This window comes from Rhineura floridana, chromosome 1, assembly GCF_030035675.1.
Source record: "Rhineura floridana isolate rRhiFlo1 chromosome 1, rRhiFlo1.hap2, whole genome shotgun sequence".
NCBI lineage: Eukaryota > Metazoa > Chordata > Lepidosauria > Squamata > Rhineuridae > Rhineura > Rhineura floridana.
The window spans coordinates 312,624,773-312,643,360 of record NC_084480.1 but is presented as its reverse complement, the minus strand read 5'-3'; the positions used below and the strand labels follow the sequence as shown (position 1 = coordinate 312,643,360).

The window sequence follows — 18,588 nt, the reverse complement described above, 5'->3', positions numbered from 1 at the left end:
AAGCCAGGCTGTAAATCACATGGTCTTCAATGTCTGTATACTAATGCCCAGAGTATGGGAAACAAACAGGATGAACTTGAACTCTTAATACACGAGAGTAAATATGGCTTGATAGATATAACTGAAACTTGGCAGGATGACTCCCATGACTAGAATACAGTGACTGAAGGATATAACTTGTTCAAAAAGAACAAAAGAAATAAAAAGGGAGGAGGATCAACTTGGTAGCTACACCGAGAATATCTGCATTAAAATAAATGGGACAAAGAATAAAAAGTATATGGTGGTTGGAGTCTACTACTGTCCACCCAATCAAGGAGAAGACAAGGATGAAACTTTTGCAAAGCAAATTGCCAATGTTTCAAGGAGGCATGATGTAGGGGACTTCAATTACCCCAATATCTGTTGGGAGACAAATTCTGCCAAACATGGCCCCTCCAAGAAATTCCTGACTTGTGATCGAGATGACTTTCTTCTATAGGAAGTGGAGGAAGCAACTAGAGGATCAGCTATCCTTGACTTGATTCCAACCAACAGAGATAACTTGGTGGATGAAGTGGCAGTTACAGGAACTCTGGAGGAAACTGACCACATTATGGTAGAGTTCTTGATTTTAAAGGAAGCAAAAGCTGAGAGTAGCCATATGCTTACCCTGGACTTCAGGAAAACAAATTTTAATAAACTTGGAACAAGGGTAAGTAAGGTTTCGTGGCAAGCTACTCTAATGAGAAAAGGAGTCCAAGATGGGTGGGAGTTTATAAAAGAGGAAATTCTAAAGACACAATGACAAACAATTCCATCAAGGAAAAAAGGGGGAAGATGGCAGAAGAAGCCAATGTGGTTTCACAGAAAATATACAAATGACCTGAAAACAAATAAGGACACATACAGGAAGTGGAAGGAAAACCATGCCACGAAGAAAGAGTACAGACAGGTGGAATGGAATTGCAGGGATGGCATCAGGAAGGCTAAAGCTGAGAATAAGCTGAGGTTAGCGAAAGATGTCAAAAGTAACAAAAAAGCTTTCTTCAGGTACATTCATAGTAAAGACAAAGAATTGTGGTACAGCTACTCAGTGAGGATGGCAAAATGATAAGAGATGACAAAGAAAAGGCAGAAATGCTCAATTCCTACTTTGACTCAGTCTTCTCCCAAAAGAAGGTCTATGATCCTCCAGGGAAATATGAAGTTAAAGGGGCAAGATTGCAGCTTGAGATAGATAGACCAATGGACGAGGAATACCTAATCACTTTGAATGAGTTGAAAGCTGCAGGGCCTGATGAACTGCATCCTAGAGTACTGTAGGAACTGGCTGAACTCTCAGAACCACTGTCTATTATCTTTGTGAAATCGTGGGGAATGGGTGAAGTGCCGGACGACTGGAGGAAGGCTGATGTGCCAATCTTCAGAAAGGGCAAAAAGGAGGAACCTAGGAACTACAAACCAGTCACCCTGACATCAATTCCTGGGAAAATTCTGGAGTAGATTATAAAGCAGTCAATCGGTAAGCACCTTGAAAACAATGCAGTGATTACTAGAAGCCAACATGGATTTATCAAGAACAAATCCTGCCAGACTAATCTCATTTTTTTTATCAGATAACCTTCCTGGTAGACTGTGGGAATGCTGTGGACATAATATATCTTGACTTCAGCAAAGCTTTTAACAAAGTGCCCCATGATATTCTGATTAGCAAGCTAGCTAAATGTGGGCTGCATGGAACAACTATCAGGTGGATCCACAGTTGGCTCCAGCATTGTACTGAAAGAATGCTTATCAATGGTTTCTTCTCAAATTGGGGGGAGATAACAAACTGGGTGCCACAGGGCTCAGTCATGGGCCCTGTGCTCTTCAACCTTTTTATTAATGACTTGGATGAGGAGGTGCAGGGAATGCTTCTCAGATTTGTAGATGATACAAAATTGGGAGGGATAGCTAATACCTTGGAAGACAGAAACAAAATTGAAAGAGATCTTGATAGGCTGGATCATTGGGCTGAAGACAACAGAATGAAATTGAACAAGGATAAGTGCAAAGCTCTACAGCTAGGAAAAAGAAACCAAATGCACAGTTATAAGATGGGGGATACTAGCCTCAGCAATACTGCATGTGAAAAGGATCTTGGAATTGTTGTTGATCACAAGCTGAATATGAGCCAACAGTGTAATGTGGCTGCAAAAAACGTAAATGCTGTTTTAGGCTGCATTAAGAGAAGTATAGTTTCCAAATTGTGTGAAGTATTAGTTCCCCTCTATTTGGCACTGGTCAGGCCTCATCTTGAGTACTGCGTCCAGTTCTGGACACCACACTTTAAGAAGGATGCAGACAAACTGGACAAACTGGACTAATCGTTACTCTACCTCTCATGATCCCAACAAAAATGCCTCTCTGAAGCTGCTACCCACATTTCAAGGGGAGCCCCTATTGGTGTTAGTGGGGGGGGCTTCTATTGAAATGCAAATAGCAGCTTCAGAGATGAAACTTTGTTGGGACTATGGCAGAAAGAGAAAGCATTCCCTTTCCCGTCCCACTCTACAGTCCTAAGGCTGCTCAGGTTTTTTAATGACAGCTATTTAAAACCTTTCACATTAATTGCATTCATGCAATTAATATAACATCTAGTTTGGCTCCCTTATTATGGTTTGCACCCTGAGCCTCTCCACACCATCACACATTATTGAAGCCTCTGATATTTAGCTATTGCATTCCATATTCATTTATTCTGCAAATGACATGACATTTTGGATTTGGGCGGTTCAAAATAGCCTAAAAAAATACAGTTGACCTCCAGTGGTTGTTGATAGTTCCAAACTTATCCTCAAGAGATGCCATGTGTGAAACTAAATGACATGCTTTGCATAAGAAAATAAGATGTGCCCTGTGGATCTGGCGAAAGGCCTATCTAGCTCAGTATCCTGTTCTTACAGTGGCCATCCAGATGCCTTTGGGAAGCCTACAAGCAAGACTTGAATGTGCTACATGTTGATTTAGGGTTGATGTCCATACATTGCTATTTCAGATGATGCATTCACTGCCCCCTCTGAGATTTAACTTCAAGAGCAGTTGAACTTTGAATACAGCTTAATAACATTTTAAGAAGTCAAAGAAGAGGCAAAATAGGGGGCAAATAGTGACAGTGGTTTATTGATTGTTTGATTGCATTTATATACCGCCCCATAGCCGAAGCTCTCTGGGCAGTTTACAACAATTAAAAACATTAAAAACAAATATACAAATTTCAAAAGCACATTTTAAAAAAGCAATTTAAAATGTTTATCAGAAATGGAGGCCAGAAAATAAGGGGAGAGTACGCTTTAAGTAGGCCAACACAATGTGTAAGTATATCAGGTTGAACACCACCTGATCCCCATCTATTATGACCAAAGAGATGCTTGATCCCATCTCCCCATAATTGCAGTCCTGCATGGCAAAACCAGGAACCTCAATATACACTTGGTGAGCTACCTTTGGTTTGATGGTTCACAAGATGTGGACACCTGCCTTTATGAAGAATATAGTTAAACTAAGGAATGCACTCCCATGAGATATAATGATGGCCACCAACTTCAGTGCATATGATTTGGAATTGTCAGTATAATTTTGAGTTTTGGCACACAGTCATTAGCGAAATTAGTTTAATTATTGGATGGGAAGTTACTTTAGATCCAAGATTTTGTCTGCTCTCTGTCTTTGTTAGCTCTAATTCAGAGTTACCATGTAAGGAGTTAATCATGATTAACTTTAGCCAAGGGCTGGAAAGATGCCTCTTTGGTTTCATTTGGTTTCAAAAATCCCTGAAAAACTAACATCGCCTCAAGGAGCTAAAAAGACTAGTGGACCCTATGGACTTTGCTTCCATATGGTGACCTTGTATGACTTATGTGGAAAGACAAACACATGGATGGACAGTTCTGACAAAATATGTCTTTGGTTCTCCTGAAGTCTGGTAATCAGCTCTCCTCTCTTCTTTTTAATACTAGACATTCTACTTTCTTTCCCCTTTCTGTCCCCATAGATATACTTGGTGTTATATGTTTATAATCGGTATTTCCCTCTGTATTATTAACAATATCAGTTCAATTTTGTTCCATCTGTTCAGCTGAGATTTATGTTGTTTTATATTTGCGGTGTTCAAAATATCTCTTTTGTTTCTTGCTTAATCTGTATGGTATGAGATTTTGAATACAAGTTGTTAAAAAAAGAGGGGATTAGACAAATTCATGGAAGATAAGGCTATTGGTGGCCACTAGACACAACAGCTATGTTCTCCCCCCATTGGTGGAGTCAGTATGCCTCTGAACGTCAGTTGCTGGGAATCTTGTATTTGTTTATTTCGGTACAAGACCAGCTGGGAATCACAATTGGGGAGATTGTTGTTGCACTCAGGTCCTGCTTGTGGGCTTCCCACAGGCCTCTGGTTGGACACTGTAAGAAACTGTGAGAACAGGACTCTGATGGGCCTTTGGGTTGATCCGGCAGGAGTCTTCTTATGTTCTTAACATGGCTAGAGTCTTCCTGCCAGTTCTGCAGTGAAGAGAGGTTTTCTTCCTCGTGTTCACAAGAGGGCACCATAGGTCATCAAGTGATGCTGTATGGTGGGAGGAATATGAACATTTTGGGTTAGGGTGTAACTACTTCTCTCCTCCTAGGCCAAAGAGTTCATTGGGTAGAACATCTTTTCAAATGCTCTGTCACTTTTACAAAGAACAATGGGGGAGCCAACAATTTTATTCGTGGCCTGGGAAGGAAGCAGAGAGGAATGGCACTATTTTCCTTCCTGCAAAATGGCTGTGCAGATGCTCCAGAAGTGCATCATTTTAAACCATAGTAAATACAGGAGAACGCAACTTATGTTTGGCAAAAGGGGAGATCTGAAATATACACCCTGCTTTTGAGTGAGAACAAAGGGGAAACGCCATTGAAGGGAGGATATTAGCAGGTGCAACAGTTCTTTCTGTCGCAGTGCTAGGAGTCCCTGCCAAACCTCTCCCTTTGGCTTGGCTGTGGAAGGCCCAAGAGACTAAAGCCAGCAGCTGTAAGCGAGAGCAATTACCTTCCTGTAGGCTTTAATGGCCTCAGTAACAAAGCTGTGCTGTCTGACACTCCTGGGAGGTCTTCTTTGCCAGAATGCTCTGTCACTCAGTAAATGACTGTTCCTTCTTTCCTGATGCATCCTCCACTTTCCACGCTGTTCTTAAAGGGCAAACCCACTTTTGTGGGTTTGATACAGAGGGCTGGACATGGCCCTATATCCTCAATCTGCAGTTGTGCAAATGGGCCTCTCTTTCAAGTCAACAGCAGGTGAGGCTCCTGATGCAAATTGGGACCCTGGTGGTGGTTGTGGTGGGCATAGGTTGGCCAGATCGGGATTCAGGAGAAATTCGATTCAGCTCACATTGAAAGGCAAACCTGCCTAATTCACAGTTCTGAAACAATGTGGAAACTGAAACACAGCCATCCTTCAAAAGTCACATTTCTCCAAATTTTGCAGTGCAGTTTTCCAGCCATGTTTTGTGTACAGAAATGCATATACTGGGGTAAAGTGTGCATAGAAATGCATATATTTGTGAAATAGCATACATTTTCTAGGATAAATTGCTTTGCAAAAATAGGTATATTAGGCATATATTAATGCATACAAAAATGTCCATATTAGAAAAAAAATGCACTGAAATGTAGATGAAATTTCAGGAGGACTTTTTTTTTAAGTCACAAACTGCTGTGGAAATGTGGAGAACTGGAATTAAGGGTGGAAAAAGGAGAAACTGGGAGAAGTGGAAATTAACAGATTCATCCACCCCTGTTAGAGGGATTTAACCTTTTTCTTCCCACTGAACTGCTGGTCCAGATCACCCACCCTCCAGCCATCTGTTTGCATTGAAAGGAAAGTCTCCATTTGCATCAATGGAAGTTTCCCTTCCAATACAAGTAGCAGGGTAATGGGGGGGGGAGAGATTTGAATTAGGCAATTCCTACTTGTTGAAATAATTTGTTGATCTCTATGTATTCCCAATCTCTATGTATGGATGTGAAACTTGGACAGTGAAAAAATGTGAAATGTGAAAAAATGTGATGCCTTTATATCCAAGATCCTGTGCTGAGTGTGGGGAATCACCCAGGCAAAGTATGTCCCACAGTCTATCACTGCCACCTGTGGGCCCAGGGCCACCATTCAGTCTGTGCTCTTGAAAGATACCACTTCGTCAAGCAGGGACTTTGTGGTAAGCGTGTGCATGTTCCCGATTCTGTGCAGTTTCCTCTGGCTCTGCTAATACATTTCTAAAATTCAGTGTCCTGGGTTTGCAGCTTTCCCCCGAAAAGGTAGCCCAGTTTGTAGGTCTTAAGATTCAAAGCTTAGAAACAGTCTACACAAAACAGCGCTTATAGATTTCAGCTAGCTGTTGTCCCTTCATCCATTATAGGATAGTGATTTATTTCATTTTTTTTACCTTTATATTTTAACATTCTAGGGTGAAAGAGGACCCCAAGGATTACCTGGGCTGATGGGCGAGAGAGGAGAAAAGGTAACAATCTCTTCCAGCCAGTGACAGAGGAAAACATTTGTCAGTTATTGTCACACGAATGGTGGACTAATACCAGTGGGTTAATAGTATTTGGAATCTGCCCCCAAACCCCCAAAGAAGACTTGTGAGACAGTTATTTGTAATAATGTTATAGTTATTGAGATATAACAAGAAATTGGAGAAACTGCAGACCAAATAAACCAAATTCAAACTGTACGGGCAAGTGAGAATATAATCTCAGTCTGTTAGGAAAGCATCCCTCCAGCCCCCTGGACATGTTATTCAGCCAAAGGCTCTGGCTCCCCAGGAAAGAATGGGGAAGAAATTCCTCCCTCCCTGCTAAGTGAGCCTTGGACAGGCACCAAACTGTGCACCAGGGCCCTGTTGTATTGGTGTTCACCCTAATGCTCAAGTCAGGTCATGAGGGCACCCCCCAGTTCCCCCCAGGCATAAAGCACTGGCAACTCCTTGAAGGGTGACCTTATTTATTTATTTATTTATTTATTTATATCCCGCCCTTCCTCCCAGCAGGAGCCCAGGGCAGCAAACAAAAGCACCAAAAAACTCTTTAAAACATCATAAAAACAAACTTTAAAACACATTAAAACAAAACATCTTTAAAAATGTCTTTAAAAAAGCTTTCAAAACATCTTCTAAGATTGAAAACATTTTTAAAAGAAGGTTTAAGAACATGTTAAAAAGCAATTCCAACACAGACACAGACTGGGATAGGTCTCAACTTAAAAGGCTTGTTGAAAGAGGAAGGTCTTCAATAGACGCCGAAAAGATAACAGAGATGGCGCCTGTCTAATATTTAAGGGGTGGGAATTTCACAGGGTAGGTGCTGCCACAGTAAAGGTCTGCTTCCTATGTTGTGCAGATCAGACCTCCTGATAAGATGGTATCTGCAGGAGGCCCTCACCTGTAGAGCCCAATGATCAACTGGGTATATAAGGGGCAAGACGGTCTTTCAGGTATCCTGGTCCCAAGCTGCATAGGGCTTTGTACACCAAAACTAGAACCTTGAACTTGGCCCGGTAGCAAGTGGGCAGCCAGTGCAATTATTTCAGCATCGGGGTGACATGTTGGCAATACCCTGCCCCAGTGAGCAGTCTCGCTACTGCATTTTGCACCAGCTGCAGCTTCCGGACCAACCTTAACCTCCAAATGCCTCAGTGTGCCTCCTATTTACCTACCAATTTCCTCACCTTCTGAACTCCATGCCACAAGGCCAACACCCAACCACTTCAAAAGCTAACAGAACTCAACCCCCCACAGGGTGAAGTAGGCAAACCAAGAAGGATCCTTGAAAACAGAATCCAACTAAAACATTCCTACTTGGCCCCTAAATGGCTTATAAGCCACACTCTGCCCCTGTGCAATAGGCTAGAAGCTCCCTTTGGGAGGGATCCTCCTATGTCTCCTTTGTTAAGGAGGGAAAGTGGAGGCATACATGCCCCTTTAAGGGCAGGCATGACATTGTGAATGGCTTATCTGAAATAACTTCAGTTCAGCTTATTGGTCAACCACAGAGGCTTTAGGACTACAACTGTCCCTAAAACATTACAAGCAACATGACCCAGAGCACAGGGTAACACAGCAATAATAAATCCTAGTGCAGATCATCAGCTTGGACAATCAGTCACTCGAACCTCCTTGATACCATCCTGAAGTTTCTGGGCCTGGACAATGAATCTGGCACCTATAAATGCAGTAAGTCCAGCGGGAAAGTAAAAACCTTAATCTGACCAGTATCATTGAGCTCCCTGACCTGAGTTAACAACTCTCCAAGCTGTTTCTTCCTTGGGAAATTACTTAACAGAACAATGCACTGGACAATGACAAAATATCTTCACGTTTCAGTCATGCCCCCTATAAAAAAGTTTTGCTGCAATGGTAGCTTCTTGTATGTGTCCTTCTCCAAAATTGAGTGAACACAGTTTGAAAGCAGTGAATTGTGGATGCCTGACAACAGCGATTCCCAAGCTTCCCCCCCCCATGGACCACTTGAACATTGCTGATGGTCTTGGTGAACCACGTAATGGTTTTTCTGCCTGCTCTAGCAACTGTCATGTGCTGTGCTAGATGCTGCCTGATTTTTCATTGTGTTTTGATTGCTTATTTCTGGTATTTTAATGTATTACAATTTCCGTTCCATATGATTCAAAATGTAATGCAAATGTACTGTAAACCGCCCAGAGAGCTTCGGCTATGTGGCGGTAAACAAACAAATAAACAAATAAATAAAGCAACAAAATACAATACAAGAAATGAAAGCAGTTAAAGGACAATGAAAAATCAACATAAATATCTAATATGGGCACTCCACAGACGACCAAAATGAAGCTTGTGGACCTCTGGTGGTCTGTGGGCAACAGTTTGGGAACCCCTCCCTTCCAGAGGAAAAAAAACTTTTCTACTCCCCTCAGACATTTTTCCAGCCTCGTTGAATATTTTAATAACCAATGGAAGTTGATGAGCATTTTGAATAATGTTCTATGCATGTAACTTTTCCAAAATACTATTTTGAACTTGAGCAATTCCCCACAGTTAATTCCATACAGTCTAAATTGGAAGTTCTTAATGAGGGTTCACATCGACGCAGCCAATTATTATTTATGTCACCACTGACCAGGCATCTTATTTTTCCCCCCAAATGGACCACCTTCTGAACTATTCATTGGCGGTTTCTTCTCTGAGGCTGTGGGCAGAAGGGCCTCAGCTCAGCTTTATTCCATGTCCTAAATATCTTAGATGCTTATTTACTGCGTTGCTCGTTTATTCCATGTTGGTGCCAGCAACGTCTGAGAAATGGTGCATGATAGCAAACACATTTTCAATAATAATGTTTTCAATAATGAATGGCATGAATATATAAGTGCACAGAGATGTTCAGGCATTGATACATATAGGAAATAGACAGCAAATATACTTTCATTCTTGTCACCTAGTGAACACAGATGCATGATACAAGCAGACTAAAATTGGGGCTTCTTGCATGCACACGTGACAGTTTCCCAGATACCCACAAAAATGAGTCCACGGCTTAGATTGCTTCCCAAATGACAGCCCTCTTGTACATATCGTGCAAATCAAAGTTCTCTGTGTGCATAGCTGCATGATACAAGCAGTGGAGACTCGTCCGTCAGGGCAAATGGGAGACACCCACCCACCAAGCCACTTGGAAGTGGAGAATTTGGAGTTGAGGAACAGTGGTTTGTAGGTCTCACTCCCTTAGATTTTAGTGTTATTGTTGGAATGTTAAGGCTCTAATGTGAATTGTATGTTTTTATGTTGTGCGTCGCCCAGAGTGGCTGGACAACTGGCCAGATGGGCAACTAATAAATTTAATAAATAAATAAATAAATAAAATGTCCGGGAAGGAAGATGGGCATTCTCAGGCTCCTCTGCAATTTAGTTTGGCACCTGCAGTTAGGGATGGAGGATAAACTCAATACAGCTTGCATATTAAGGTGAACATACCTAATTAGCACTTTCTGAAGCAATAGTTGAACTAAAGCACACCCATCTTTCAAAATCCACACATGTCTGAATTTTGCCATGCAGCTCTCCAGAAAAGTAATGTGTACGAAAATGCATATACTGGGGTAAAGTGTTTATATAAACACATATATTTGTAAAATTATATAGAGAAATGCATTCTATTAGGGGGAATTGCTTTGGGGAAAATGTGTATTTTAGGGAAAATTGCATACAAAAATGTGTATATTAAGCAAAATTCACACTAAAATGCTGAGGAATTTTCATGAGCACTTTTTAAAAAAAACCACGGCAAACTTAATGTGGACATGTGGAGAACTGAATTTATGATTGGAATAATGGGAAACTGACAAAAATTGAAATTGACATATTCGCCCATCCCTGCCTGCAATCTAAAGTGCAGCAGTCCAGCAATGTGGCAAGTGGTTGTGCCTGGACCTGGCCATGCTTGAAAAGGAAAAGGGAAGGGTCTCTTGTCAGTCCAGGCCATGGTGACAACCCCCACCAGCATTTAGCTGGTAATGAATGTAGTGCGTCATAGCAGAAATTGGGGTGGGCAGGCAATGAGCCCCCTTTGAGACCTCAAATTAATTTAGCTTCTGGTGGGAATGATTAGACCTGCCAAAGTGCGTTATTCATGTGCTTCTGCTTTCAGCTGGTGCTAATTCGATATGGATGATATTAATGCATTTATGTTAATTCTTATTCTTTTAGGGCTCCCTTGGTGCACCTGGCATCCCGGGGAGAGACGGTGCCAAAGGAGAGACAGTAAGCTTTTCTCTTCCTCCCTTGTAATCTCCTTTTCCTTATATCATAAGCCAGATGCTGCAAATCGATCTCTATTGAGTGGAGTGTGTCTTGGGGATTAGTGTTGCCATTTTAAATGCAGCCCAAACAAATGACAGCAGGTTAATAACCTCAAGCAGCCCTGTCTTTCAGCCAAGGCAGCAGACAGACTTCATATGGATTAACTGCTCTTGGGGGCTCAAAGGAAGAATGTGTATTGACATTCATTAGAGTGTTGTTAGAAAGGTATGTTGTTATTATCGTCTTTACTAAGGCATGGGGGGGGCAGTCAGCTTTGCAAAGCTCCACACAAAATTTTCCCAGATAAAATTTGGAGGATCAAAGTGAATGGGCTCAGATGGGATCTGGAAGCAAGTGTTATTAACTTGTACCCCCAAACAAGCAAAGGATCCATTTTTTATCCACAGTGCAAAATTAAAGAATCGTACTCAAAGAGTGTTTATCAAAGCACTTATCAAAGGTTTCTTCTCAAACTGGGGAGAGGTAACAAACTGGGTACCACAGGGCTCAGTCCTGGGCCCTGTGCTCTTCAACCGTTTTATTAATGACTTGGATGAGGAGGTGCAGGGAATGCTAATCAGATTTGCAGATGATACAAAATTAGGAGGGATGGCTAGTACCTTGGAAGACAGAAACAAAATTCAAAGAGATCTTGATAGGCTGGATCATTGGGCTGAAGACAACAGAATGAAATTTAACAGGGATAAATGCAAAGTTCTAAACCTAGGAAAAAGAAACCAAATGCACAGTTACAAGATGGGAGATACTAGGCTCAGCAATACTGCATGCAAGAAGGATCTTGGGATTGTTATTGATTACAAGTTGAATATGAGCCAACAGTGTGATGTGGCTGCATAAAAGACAGATGGTATTTTAGGCTGCATTAAGAGAAGTATAGTTTCCAAATTGTGTGAAGTATTAGTTCCCCTCTATTTGGCACTGGTCAGGCCTTATCTTGAGTATCCATTTCTGGACACCACACTTTAAGAAGGATGCAGAGAAACTGGAATGGGTTCAGAGGAGGGCAACAAGGATGATCAGGGGACTGGAAACGAAGCCGTATGAGGAGATAGTAAAAGACCTGGGTATGTTTAGCGTTGAGAAGAGAAGACTGAGGGGAGATATGATAGCACTCTTCAAGTACATGAAAGGTTGCCACACAGAGTTGGGCAGGGATCTCTTCTCAATCATCCCAGAGTGCAGGACACGGAATAATGGGCTCAAGTGACAGGAAGCCAGATTTCAACATCAGGAAAAACGTCCTAACTGTTAGAGCCATACGACAATGGGAGTATGAAGCAGTATGACAATGTAACTAATTACCTAGGGAGGTGGTGGGCTCTCTAACAATGGAGGTATTTAAGAGGCAGCTGGACAGTCACATGTCGGGGATGTGTTAACTTGGATTCCTGCATTGAGCAGGGGGTTGGACTCAGAGCTTGGAAAAGTTACTTTTTTGAACTACAACTCCCATCAGCCCCAGCCAGCATGGCCACTGGATTGGGCTGATGGGAGTTGTAGTTCAAAAAAGTAACTTTTCCAAGCTCTGGTTGGACTCAATGGCCTTATCTGCCCCTTCCAACCTATGTGTCCAAAGTATGATAACCTCAGTTTCATCATTTTAGCTTCTATTGATAGTTCTGGTTTAATTTGTTCTGACACCCAATTATTGGTCTTTTTCACAGTCCATGGCATCCGCAAAGCTCTCCTCCAACACCACATTTCAAATGAGTTGATTTTTCTCTTGTCCACTTATTTCATTGTCCAACTTTCACATCCATACGTAGAGATTGGGAGTACCATGGTCTGAATGATCCTGACTTTAGTGTTCAGTGATACATCTTTGCATTTGAGGACCTTTTCTGGTAGGGAGTAGAAAAAGAGGAAGGCCAAACAAGAGATGGATTGATTCCATAAATGAAGCCACAGACCTGAACTTACAAGATCTGAACAGGGTGGTTTATAACAGATGCTCTTGGAGGACGCTGATTCATAGCGTCGCCATAAGTCATAGATGACTTGAAGGCACATAACAACAACAAGGCAAGCAAGCAAGAGTTCAAGGACATGTTCAAACTGGGCTAAACATTAAGGGAGGATGCAAAGCAAGGCCAGTGAGGGATGTGGCCTGGGGAGAGGATGAGGCCTGGAGAGGCTTCCAAGGGTAAGACAAAGGGGCCTGGAGGGGGATCATTAGCCCTTGGCCTGAGGTTCCCCATCCCTGAGTTAGAAGATCTTACCAGATCAAGGGTCAGCAAGCTCTCTCTGCCCCAGACTTTAGAAAGCTTGTGAGTGCACTAGGCTACATTTTTAGCATTACATGATTTCTAAAATGTCTATAACAAGCCTTTGCAACAAAAGTTTCTTGCCTTTTCTTTTGAGGGAGAGCCTGGTGTTCCTGGAGCAGTTGGACTCCCTGGGCCACCCGGCCTACAGGTGAGCACATGATGATTTACATTAAGAGGATCATGAATGAGAATCATGACACCTTTGCCACTTAATAACTGATTGATTAGTTATTAGAGCCTACCGTTAGGCTTTGGGTGTCATCCAGCTTTTGCAAAACACAAGCACCCTTTTCTTTTCCCTTGTTTCCCCCATGCCCTCTCTTGTCTCCTCCTTTCCTAACTTATCCTCAAACCCAACAACGATTCCTTGCCTCATATTCCCTTCCTTATCCTTCCCTTCTAACCTTCCCCAAGTTCACCTTTTGCCCAGCTCTACTTAAAGCACATATCCTGTCCAGTATGCATATCCTTCCCTAAAAAGCGTCAGTAATTTTAGCATTATTCCAGTGACCAAATTGGCTTATGCCAATGGCCAGTAATGGCAATAACTGGTTTATTCCAATAACCACTGTAGCTGATTCGTCCTTCCTTCTCTCGTTGAAGTACAGATCAAGTGGGTGTTGTATGTCACATCACTCTGTTATGCCATCTAGCTCATGGGTCGCCACTGTGGCATCCAGGGCAACGGTGTGCCTGCCAGTACCTCCTCTGGTGGCTGTGAAAGATCTTGGGAAATATCCCTTCAAAAACTCACAACACATGGGAGACTCTTTGCTCTTCTTGCATAGTTCCTATTTGCACTGGCTCAGTCTCTCCTGCATTGAACATGTTCCTTTAAACATGGCACATTTTAGTGGATGTCAGGATAGGACATCCACCCTCCCTTCCATTTTGAACAGAGGAGAGTTGCAAAGAGCTTCCCTCTGTGCGTGACTGTGCTGCTGGCTGATGTAGGTGCCCCTTGCTCTGCATTCACACATAATTTGGTAGTCTCATCTCTTCTTCTACTCTTTCAGATGTGGCGGCCATGCCCCCAGTGGTGGCCATATTGCGTTTTGTCATGCCCCCATAGAAATCCATGTTGTGATAGGCCACACCTCCACTGCAGCCATTTTTTAAATTGTCACCCATGACACTTCCTGAAAATTCTAAATATGTCCACTGTCCAAAAGGTTCAGTGGGCCCTGCTCAGTGTCCTGGCTGTGTCTGTTCAAATGGATATTTCGTACTAAAATTTGTGCATGTGATTGCAGTAGCTGACCAGATGAAAGCATCATTACCAGCCCCGCAGTCTCTTCTAACCAATATGAACAAATAAACAAGTGTTCTATAATTGTGCCAGCTGACCCTGAAGTGTCAGGCTGGTGATGTGGGGCTCAGCAACTGGTTTTAGGATTTAAGCAGTTTGCTTGTCAGGAACAACACAGGCATGCCTTTGCTCACTGGATTGTGGAATTACCCTTCAAATAGGCTGGACTATGGTGAGGAAGGTCAGAAGAGAAGATGTACATTTGTTATTTTCTCTTGTATGCAAGCTACTATAGGTGTCTTCTGTGGTGGTCCTGATCTTTGTTTCTCTCTCTTTAAATTTCTGTTCAGGGGGCAGAAGGTCAGCCGGGGGGCCCAGGACGCCAAGGTTATGTTGGAGCACCTGTAAGTTGTGATTCTGTTTTTTACTTAAACTGCCCAATGTTCTGTAAGTAAACCAAAGTTGTCCTTGTATTCAGTGTGATTTGAAAAATTAATTCACATGGTAAATGGATGCCCGATCCTCAAGAGTGGACTGTGCCAGCATATCAGGAATGTGTCATCATGCTGAATGCATATGTATACAGATGCCAAGATTCTGATTCAGGCTGGAATCCAATATACACTTACCTGGGAGTAAGTCCCATTGAACCCAAATGAGCTTATTTCCCAGTAGACATGTATTGTATTGCAGCCCCAGTCTCTAGGACAGCCTTTCCCAACCAGTGTGCCTCCAGATGTTGTTGGACCACAACTCCCATCAGCCTCAGCCAGCATTGCCAATGGTCAGGAAAGATGGGGACAACATCTGAAGGCACACTGGGTGGGAAAGGCTGCGCTAGGACCTTCAGGTCTGCATGGCAAGGTTCTGGAGCAGGTGGTTGCCGGTCAGCTCCAGGTGCTCTTGGATGAGACCGATTATCTGGATCCGTTTCAATCCAGTTTTAGGCCTGGTTTTGGCACTGAAACAGCCTTGGTCGCCCTGTACGATGACCTCTGTCGGGAGAGGGACAGAGGGAGTGTGACTCTGTTGATTCTCCTTGATCTCTCAGCGGCGTTTGATACCATCGACCATGGTATCCTTCTGGGGAGACTCGCGGAGTTGGGAGTTGGAGGCACTGCTTGGCAGTGGTTCTGCTCCTACTTGGCGGATCATCGCCAAAAGGTAGTACTTGGGGAACATTGCTCGACACCTTGGACTCTCCATTGTGGAGTCCCTCAGGGGTCGGTTTTGTCCCCCATGCTTTTCAACATCTACATGCAGCCTCTGGGTGCCGTCATCAGGAGTTTTGGAGTGCGTTGCCACCAGTACGCTGATGACACGCAGCTCTATTTCTCCTTTTCATCTTCTGCAGATGAGTCTGTGGATGTGCTGAACCATTGCCTGACCGCGATAATGGACTGGATGAGAGCTAATAAACTGAGACTCAATCCAGACAAGACTGAGACACTGTTGGTGAATGCCTTCCCTGCCCAGATGGTGGATGTTTACCCTGTTCTAGATGGGGTTACACTCCCCTTGAAGGAACAGGTTCATAGTCTGGGGGTTCTTTTCAATCCTTCCTTGTCTCTTGAGGCGCAAGTGGCCTCGGTGGCAAGGAACGCATTCTACCACCTTCGGCTGGTAGCCCAGCTACACCCCTATCTGGACAGGGATGACCTCGCCTCAGTTGTTCATGCTCTGGTAACTTCTAGGCTGGATTACTGTAATGCGCTCTACGTAGGACTGCCCTTGAAGACAGTTCAGAAGCTCCAGCTAGTGCAAAACGCAGCAGCCAGACTGCTGACGAGGACCAGCCGGTCAGCGCATATAACACCTGTTCTGGCCCGTTTGCACTGGCTACCCATCTGTTTCCGAGCCAGATTCAAGGTGCTGGTTTTGACCTATAAAGCCTTACACGGCGTGGGACCGCAATATCTTGTGGAACGCCTCTCCCGCTATGAACCTACCCGGTCACTTCGCTCAGCATCTAAGGTCCTCCTCCGGGTACCAACCCATCGGGAAGCCCGGAGGACAGTTACTCGATCTAGGGCCTTTTCTGTAGTGGCCCCCGAACTGTGGAACAGCCTCCCTGAAGAAGTACGCCTGGCGCCTACGCTTCTATCTTTCCGGCGCCAGGTTAAGACCTGGCTATGCTCCCAGGCATTTTAAGCGTTTAATGTTATAATTTTAAATTTTCTACTTTCTTTTGTTGCTGCTTGTGTTCATTGTTTGTAGGCTGATTTTATTGTGATATTTTGTATTTTAACGTTTTGTACACCGCCCAGAGAGCTACTCACTATGGGTGGTTTATAAATGAAACAAATAAATAATTAAATAAATGGATGCCTGTGCAGGACCATTCGTTTGTACCAACTTGGATATTTGTGTTCAACAATACATGGCAAGGGAAAAAGAGAGAAGGGCTAGCACATGTCAGATCCTCCAGAAGTTTACTTCCTGGGCACAAGTACAAAGGGCTGGCAGTGCATGAGGGAAAGGCTTGCTATAGGGATGAATTGTTATAAGCCCCCTTTATCCCCTCCCCTCAGCAAATGGTTGGACAGCACACACAGCCTGCCAGTAGCAGTTGGTGGCACAATATGGCACTACTGCTAGTGAGTTTGCACTGTGCTGACCTCATCTCTCACCATCTCCTTCCTGGTAAGTGGATCATTGCTGGTGACAGGAGGTCAAGGAAGCTCAGCCATCACTTCCTGCCAACCACTACTGCACCCTGTTTCATCCCCCATGCAAGGCTAATACAGGCAGTGCCATTGCTACCCAGGAAAGCAAATTGGAGGACTTTGACTCTCTTCAGATGTCGGTTATCCTTGGCAGGCGAAAACATCATTGCCAGCCCTGCAATCTTTTCTAACCGATATTGAGCAACAAGCATCCATGAAGCCTGGGCTGTTACTTTAAAAAAAAAATGCTGGGAAGACTACTGCAGTATATGACTATATCATGCAGGTGCCATATCAAGATTAGGAATGCCATGACATTTCATTGTGTTCGAAACGGCAACTCTTGCAACACAAACCTTGCCGTGTACCGGCTTTCTAACGACTTTGAGGATAAAATTCCCTACAGTTTGAGAAGTAGGGAATAGTTAAAGTATATTCTGGTCTTCATCTCAACTAGCTTCCTTCCTTCCTTCCTTCCTTCCTTCCTTCCTTCCTTCCTTCCTTCCTTCCTTCCTTCCTTCCTTCCTTCCTTCCTTCCTTTCTTTCTTTCTTTCTTTCTTTCTTTCTTTCTTTCTTTCTTTCTTTCTTTCTTCTGCCATACCATCTCACCCCCTCCCACTCAGGCACTCAGTATTTTTAGTGCATGATGTAAATTAGAAAGTATTTGTATCCCTCCTTTTCACTGCAAAAATGTCTCCTTTTCATGATTTCATTACTCAGATTCACAATATAACATTTGTATAGTCACTAGAAATAAACTTGTGGCATGCTGATTTGAGGATGCAGTGGTACTTTTACATGGGATCCCACACTCTCCACTGATTAAAAGATCACCTTCTCCTTGCTGAAATCTTCTTTTGGTTTCCATCAGCTAGAAATGTTTATTTCACTGGAGAAGGCCGTTCAGCTTTCCCCAGCCTTGTTATCTTGCTTATAAAGACTTTATAAGCATTCCTTTGGGGTCTTGGATGAGCTCAACAGTCCCAAGGGACGGCTGATCAGCTTGTTGAGCATTCTGAATCCAAGACCAATTAGCATATGCAAAGGTTAGTTCTTGGGAATAACGTTATTGGTATATTATAGACATCAGTTTAGTAGACAGAGCCCTAAATCAGCATTTCCCTTCCACAGTAGTTGCAGCAAGTAATGAGTCACTGGGTATGAGTTCCTAGCACATCAGTGACTCATCCAGGTTTTGCTCTGTGTAGTGGAGGGAACAATCTAAACAATCTTGTAATTTCCTCTCTCCTCCACCCCTTTTCAGGGCCTTCAGGGAGAAAGAGGAGAAAAGGGACCCCGAGGAGACAAGGTATGGGTAATGTGTTTCAGATAGCTTGTCAAAAATGTGAATAGACGCTCTGAATGTCTTTCCTTAAATGTAAATACAATACAGAACTGGGAAATGGAGGGCATACTGTGTTAAGCTTTCTCAAAGCAATAGATTTTTGTTAGTGCTAGATTTACACACAAGCGAAGAAAGCTACATTGCCACCACACCAAAGAAGACATGTGACACATATATGGAGTAATGTTATATTTATTAAAATATAACA

General features: G+C 43.1%; 1 protein-coding gene across 3 annotated transcripts in view; it reads left to right on the top strand.

Moving 5' to 3' along the window:
- COL22A1 (collagen type XXII alpha 1 chain) overlaps positions 1–18,588 on the top strand; it is a 287,856-nt gene that overhangs the window by 160,609 nt on the left and 108,659 nt on the right. For all 3 annotated transcript variants that reach the window (XM_061607024.1, XM_061607022.1, XM_061607025.1), the window contains 5 exons: positions 6,471–6,524; positions 10,740–10,793; positions 13,215–13,268; positions 14,720–14,773; positions 18,300–18,344. In XM_061607024.1, coding sequence (XP_061463008.1) covers positions 6,471–6,524; positions 10,740–10,793; positions 13,215–13,268; positions 14,720–14,773; positions 18,300–18,344 — 261 coding nt within the window. The remainder of the gene's footprint in view (positions 1–6,470; positions 6,525–10,739; positions 10,794–13,214; positions 13,269–14,719; positions 14,774–18,299; positions 18,345–18,588) is intronic.